This window comes from Anopheles coluzzii, chromosome 2, assembly GCF_943734685.1.
Source record: "Anopheles coluzzii chromosome 2, AcolN3, whole genome shotgun sequence".
NCBI classification, from domain to species: Eukaryota; Metazoa; Arthropoda; class Insecta; order Diptera; family Culicidae; genus Anopheles; species Anopheles coluzzii.
Genome location: NC_064670.1, coordinates 42541512 through 42548439, shown reverse-complemented (window position 1 = coordinate 42548439; position 6928 = coordinate 42541512). Strand labels below are relative to the sequence as shown.

The window sequence follows — 6928 nt, the reverse complement described above, 5'->3', positions numbered from 1 at the left end:
GCACACAAACTCTCCTCGCCATGCGCACCTGCACGGACGAAACGCTACTTGCTATCCAGTGGACACTTTCCGGATCGTTGCGTTTTCTATGCCGGAGAAACACCACAAACAGCTCAAGCGATTGTTGGCATTTTGCTGTGGGCACCAGCATCCACACCTCAAGCGCTGCGTGTTACCCGTACGCTCGGAATTGGGATTTGGTGCGTTACTCGTGGCATTTTCGACCGTTATTCATCCGTGCATAATTTTTCCACTGTCCTTTTTGAATAGATGACAATCCCGGCGCTGTTAAGCGATATACTCAAAAGTAACAACATGGTGTCGTACATGATTTTTGCAGAGTATGCAGTTGATTATTATCTCATCTCTAAGGTAAACGTTGATCTTTGTTGTCTTGAGACTTTTTTTTATTTGAAAAATGTTTGCGTAGAAAAACTTTTTACATAGTACGTAGAATAAGTTTCTGTTAAATTTCAGTTACAGGGTTTCCCACGATTTATTGGTTGGTTCTCATCAATTTTTGGTTGGTTTCCATATCTTTTTGGTGCGTTCCCACGATTTTTTGGCCGTTTCTCATAATTTCTTGGTTTATTTGTATTGATATCCAATCGGACGATACCAATCAATTATGGGAACGAACCAAAAATCTATGGGATACGATCAAAAAATCGTGGGAACGCATCAAAAAATCATGGGAACCGACCAATAAATCGTGGGAAACCCTGTAAGAGTAGATTAGAGATGTAAAAAATGTCTAATGGTAAAAAGACAATAAGAAAACAATCGTATTCTTCTCACTACTTTTACTTAGTACAAAATAAAAAGCATATTTTTTCTTCAACATAATCCGAACACTTAAAAAAGTTCTGTTATATCTAGTCAACCATCATCATTGATGCTATCACACTGTGACGAATAAATATCTTATTATTTAGGTCTGCGATCTCGTTTCCATACGAAAAGTTACATGTTTTACATATACTGTCGTATGCATGCACAACACATCCTTTGTTTTAGTCCTTCTGCTAATACAATTGTTGTGTGCAGTCGTGTCGAACCCTGGAATTGCCGTGGCAGTCACGCACACTGTCGTACGCACACTAAGGCGGCGCTCTGGCACCAATCGAATAATACATTAGACTCGAACAAACGTATAGAATTATATGGAGGTCATCTCGAACAAACACGATTCGATACAAATTCCATACATTTTTCAGGTTCGAATGGTGCCAGAGCGCCGTGAGCAGCTGGCACAACCGTGAGCAGCTGGCACACGGTCGTGGCTATTGTAAATGTGTTTTATATTGTGTATCATATTTATATCTTCTTCTTCTATTTGGCGTAACGTCCTACGCGGACATGCCGGCATATACAGGCTTTCGAGACTTAATTCATTACCACGCAACCGGATAGTCAAATCCTTGCTACGGGGGGACGGTCCATTCTAGGCTTGAACCCATGACGGGCATTTTAGTCGTTCGAATTGACGACTGTACCACGGAATTATTAGTATTTTAACAAAGTACCTGAAATAATTGTAAACACAACAAAAACGGTTGTAGAGTTCTGTTTATAGTTTTGTTAGACTATTGTATTATATGAAGTTGTTAAAAATATATAAATGTAATTAAATAATAATACCTTAATTTACACCACGAGCTCAACGGCTTTAAACATTTAAGTAACCCGGCGCTTTAGCAGCAATCGAACACGACATCGAACCTGAAAAATGTATGGGATTTGACATGTTCGATTTGTTGGTTATCAAATCGAACATGTCAAATCGCATATATTTTTCATGTTCGATGTCGTGTTCGATTGCTGCTAGAGCGCTGCCTAAGTTTTGCGGTGTAACTGTTGTCTTCGCCATCTCTCGGAGGATTGCTTTGCCTTGCCCTATGCAGTGCCTGTCGCAGCCGAAGCGCCGCGGGCAGCTATCCGCGGTGATGCTGGTGGAGTTGAGAGAAGTTCGGCTGATCGTTCTTCTCCACGACGCACCGTAGCTGCTCGGCACTCGAGCAGCAGATGCGACTGAACGATTTCTTGTCGTACCGGGTCCGATCCGCCTTCGCCGAGAAGCTCCTGGTGAACTGCAGAGAAGCTCAGGCATGCGAACAACACGTGTTCCGCGTTCTCCGGAACGCCGACGCCGACAGTCCGGGGACGACACGAAACCCCTACCACATAGATACTGGCGGAGATAACCGTGTCCTAACACTACCTGTGCCAGATGGAAGGTCATGTCGTCATGTTTCCGAGACTGCCAGTGACAGACGGAGGGTAGCACGCGGTGCGCCCACCGTGTGTGTTGGCTGGCATCTGGATCAGATTCATCGTCATCCCACTTCTCCTGCCAACAATCGATGGTAGTCTGCCTCTCCGATTCCCGGATGTCATCTCGCATCCCCACTCGGTTTGGCGTGTGGATGACGGGCTCGGGCGTCTTTCCGGACGAGGTGGCAGATCGGGATGAGTCCAGCAATCCGTGTCATACCTAACAGTACGGAATGACCGTACCACCATGTGAGCGGCTTTTTGCTGAACTCTGCGCAGTAACGCCCGACACTACCAGACCAGAATTGCCCCAGACCAGATAGGTACTGCGTACAGCATCACTGACTTTACCTCGCTCGCCAGTAGCCAAGACTTGGCCGTCCTGGGGCCGTTGTGGTTAGTCACGATACGTCTGCCACTACGCGCGACGTCTTCTCCGTGACCTTCTTGGCGTTCTTATCGTGCTCTGCATGTCGATTTTTTTAATTAGCTTAAACATGTATTGTTTGCTTCACTTTTTTATTTATTTATTTGTTTTATCCGTTGATAAGAATTTTGTCAAGGCTAGCAAAGGCAAAGGCAAGCAATACGGTATTTTTGAACCATTCCTCACGAATAAAAAAACTACATTTATTTTTAAAAAAAACCGATCCAAAATATTTCGAGAAGCATTCAAAAATCATTTTGATAGAAAAAAAAAACATGACTTCAACACTCATCATGTATTCAACACTCAACCTTAATTTATCAAACTAAATGTACTCGGGATAATATATTTCTTATGAATAAAAACTGAAAAAAGTCTGAAACATAAAATGAAACGATAACACTGTACGATTCTAAAATTTAATTCACACGCCTTGTGACTTTGCCAATGAATTAAAAAAAAAACCCTATCACTTGAAATTATTAACCTAAGGCTCTGCATTTGAAATTAAAATAAGTGGCCGAACGGACGAGAAATTAAAATGAAACCGATGAATTAGATTAACTGTTGGTTTCATCTGTTTTTGACCAATTAGCGCTACATTTGAACTGCACGAAAAACGAAACACAGTGAACTACACTGAAATTAAATGGTCAAAAATGTGACAATCACTCGTTCGATCAGTTTTGAATATTTTCGAGCAGTTTAACCTCTTTTGACATTTGGTGATTCAACAACACAAAGGCGCGTTCCTGAAATTTCAAGTGAAACCGAAAACAAAACAATCGCCCTGCCTACCGGCTTGTTCGCTAAATTCGTGAGTATTTTTTTTTGGGTTTCTAGCGTGTTTTAGTAATTACGCGTGAAGTGAACCACAATTTCGATACATTTATCATATTACAACCGTAGGCACAGCATATCAGCGGCGGCGTCATCATGCCATCTGATCAGATTCAATATTCTGAGAAATATTACGACGATGTGTACGAGTACCGGCACGTAATTCTTCCTCCTGACTTGGCCAAATATGTTCCAAAAACGCATCTAATGACGGAAACGGAGTGGCGCAATTTAGGCGTCCAGCAATCGCCTGGCTGGGTGTTGTACATGGTAACATAGTTAATCTTTTTCCAGCTGTTGATTTTCGTAGGACGGCTGTAGAATGATTTTATTTGATCCGTTTTCTTTCGTAGATTCACTCACCAGAACCGCATGTGCTGCTATTTCGGCGTCCCCGGACGGATCTGGCACCACAATCATGAAAACTAAAAACCGCACACACACACACTCACTCACTCAATTTTTGTACAGACAAGGCGTATTTCATGGCTTTTCGACGATCTCTACGCTGGCAGTGGGTTTTGATATTTTTTACGCAAGCTGTAAAACATATTCGCTTAGGTTTTGTTGACATTGCATTTAGTAATGCAGTCGACGGATAGCAGTTCTCTGCAAGAAAAGGGAAACAAATATCTAGCCGAGAGTAAAACGGCATTGAATTTTTCGGAAAGATAAAAACGAACTGCCGGATTTGACGCGGAGATAAACAATGTTGAAATAAAAGGCGTTACAGCATATGTAAATATTAATTTAAATATGATTATACTGCGTTGACGTCAATAAATAAAGGTTCACAAGAAACAGACGGAAGGCTTATTTGTCGAGGTGTTGTATTTGAAACGGTTTACCTTGTCTAGATACATTGTGCTTGGATTTTGCTAATATCAACCATACGATGTATACTATTGCCAACTCCTTAAACAGGACACACCACACACGTTTGTGTGCAATTTTACACGGTCGGAACGGGAGCGATATTCTTCGTCACAATCACGCAATGTTCAAACGTACACGTATGTTTATTACTGGTCAGTTATTGAGTGGATTGATATATGCGTGGTTTTTTTTTTTTTTTTCAAACCTTCCGGTTCACTACACTTAAGTAAACATGTTTCAAAATTTTATGACGCTGTATTATTACAAGATTGATGAAATATTGAAGTATTTGCTTTTAATTGTCCTTCCTCTTTTGCGCATGTACCCACTGGTACCTGATATTTGACACAGATGAGCAGATACAAATTTTATATTCCAAATTTATCTAAGAATTGTCCCATTACCACATGCGTGTATCAACAATGTCTAGTTTCTAAGATTTTCTGAAACCCGCTTATTTTGTCGCTGCCCATTTTGTTGCTATTGCTAGTAGTAGTTTTGATTTTTATAGTTTTTTTTAAAGAGAATGCAACCGTCAAGGTAAAGGTGCAACTCTGCAGCGTACGATAGAAAAAAGTGTAGGGTATATTACAAACATGCAGTATTTGAGTAGGTAAAAGAAAGTACCACCGTTCCGGCAACGGGTATCTTTCGCAGATCGAAAATGTTGCTTTAATGTAATTATACTTCTAGACTAGAAATCAAGCTCTTTGGTATCGAATGAAAAGACTCACTTTTGTGCACTTAGGTTTAGGAAAGCCTATCGGGTGAATTCTATGATAGTGCGCATCTTTAGAAAAGGCGGTGCCAGTATAAGTCATCAAACTGAAAAACAAAGTTCTCGCTAGCCACAGCACGGGGCGCGCTGTGCGCAATTAAGCATCCTGTCTACCCTACTGCAGTTCGACCCCTTTTCGAAAGCCGACTACGTTTGCTTTGCTCTGCCTATTCTAACGCCCATGTCCATGATACGGTGTGTATTTCACGCGACCAGTATTGTCGCATGATGTTGCCAGCATACAAATGGTCGCTCTGTCTCTTTACGATAAACTACGTGGCACCTAGTAACTACCAGCCTTACGATGGCACAATTTTTGTTTTGTTGTTGTTGTTATCGTGTTGGTTTGGCCATTTGAGCAAGATGATGACGATGATGGTGATGATGATCATTGTGGTGAATTTGGCGGTGGTTCTATCCGATCCGAACGGGCACATATTGGTTTCACAACGACGACTGCGATATCTGTGTTACAATTCGGATGCGCACCGCGGCAGTATCGTGGACACGGCCAGGAACGGTAAGTCGTTAGGAATTATCCCACTGCCGAAAATATGCGTGACTGCACCAGTTGCGGCCGTGCAGTAGTAGTCTATAGAGCGATTAATCGTAGGAAGGCGGTCGACAGAGCGTGAATACGAACAGTATTGCGAAGAACAGTTCTGCTGCCTGTAGTGATAACATTAAGGCACATAGGATGTACTCCAGGCGTAGCCGGTGCAGCTGGTAAAAAAGAAGATATCCTACGCCCATTCCACAGGGAATAGTGAGAAATACGGACAAAATTACTTGCCAGCCTACAAAGAAATGGAAAAACAAAATTAACCCACGATTAGCATAGCATGTGGCGCATGTGATGACGGTAGAGGTAATATTTGTTGCTTCTCTACAGTTCAATCTTCCCCCCATGATATTACGGGTACGCGGGTCAGACGTTGAGACTATTTATAAACACCAAGTAACCCTTGTTTGTTACCCGTACCGCATCGCAACGATTTTGCCTGCGATGGCATACATTGCAGCTGCCGTTTGTCCAAAAACGTACTTACCGTGGTCGCTAAGACTGCCCCGCCTGCCGAGAATGATTCGGATCGTTTCTACCAAACACAGCGCCACTAGAATGCACGCCTCACGAAGCAGAATGTGATCCGGATACTTTAAATTGACTGCCTTCAGCGTGAGCATTCCCAGCTCGCAGGTAGCGAACATTCCGAAGTAGAACGAGTTGAGATATAGTAAAATCTCGTAAGTTAAGCTTGGATTTCCCATTGTTATTCCTGCGTGCTCACTCCGTTGCTAGGCTCCCCACCCGGGAAGGGGCGGCGAATGGTGCGCTGGTTCCCTCTGCGTACACTAGGGGTACATAATCATCCGGTGGTGGCTGGCGGACATCGATGCGCTTTGTCGGATCGAGGGGCTAAGCTCCACATCACCGATGGTGTAGGGAAGGCCTTTCTTTCCTGTACCGTCCGTGGGCCAGCCGGACGGGATTGGCGAGCACACGCTTCTAAACAGCTGGGCGATTGGGCTTCCAAATTATTAGTTTTCCTAGCTAAAGATACTTCACCAACATAAAAAGAAATCTCTAACACCAAAGTGCAGCTGGGACCAGGTTTGAAAGAAAAATGTTTATTTTTAGAACAAAACTGCGCCGAGTTCTATATGCCTGGGTTCTGTTTGACAGTTTTTTGCCTGCGGTTGGCAAGGATACGCACTACGGTAGGCCTATCGAC

General features: G+C 42.9%; 2 protein-coding genes across 2 annotated transcripts; one reads left to right on the top strand and one right to left on the bottom strand.

Annotated features, from left to right (window-relative positions):
• Positions 1-3434: 3434 nt before the first annotated feature.
• Positions 3435-4296, top strand: LOC120950222 (cyclin-dependent kinases regulatory subunit-like). The gene is made up of 3 exons (XM_040368085.2): positions 3435-3518; positions 3611-3811; positions 3895-4296. The coding sequence occupies exons 2-3, from the start codon at positions 3638-3640 to the stop codon at positions 3961-3963; spliced, it is 243 nt and encodes an 80-aa protein (XP_040224019.1). The 5' UTR covers positions 3435-3518; positions 3611-3637; the 3' UTR covers positions 3964-4296.
• A 58-nt stretch (positions 4297-4354) lies between these two features.
• LOC120950221 (transmembrane protein 216-like) lies at positions 4355-6875 on the bottom strand. Its single transcript, XM_040368084.2, has 2 exons — positions 6245-6875; positions 4355-5992 (listed from the first exon to the last, which is right to left on the bottom strand). The coding sequence occupies exons 1-2, from the start codon at positions 6462-6464 to the stop codon at positions 5799-5801; spliced, it is 414 nt and encodes a 137-aa protein (XP_040224018.1). The 5' UTR covers positions 6465-6875; the 3' UTR covers positions 4355-5798.
• Positions 6876-6928: the final 53 nt, after the last annotated feature.

Coding starts and splice junctions, on each gene's coding strand:
- LOC120950221 (XM_040368084.2), bottom strand. CDS start 6,464: ATGGGAAATCCAAGCTTAACTTACGAGATTTTACTATATCTCAACTCG. Junction 5,993..6,244: donor GGGCAGTCTTAGCGACCACG/GTAAGTACGTTT, acceptor ATTTCTTTGTAG/GCTGGCAAGTAATTTTGTCC.
- LOC120950222 (XM_040368085.2), top strand. CDS start 3,638: ATGCCATCTGATCAGATTCAATATTCTGAGAAATATTACGACGATGTG. Junction 3,812..3,894: donor CTGGCTGGGTGTTGTACATG/GTAACATAGTTA, acceptor TTTCTTTCGTAG/ATTCACTCACCAGAACCGCA.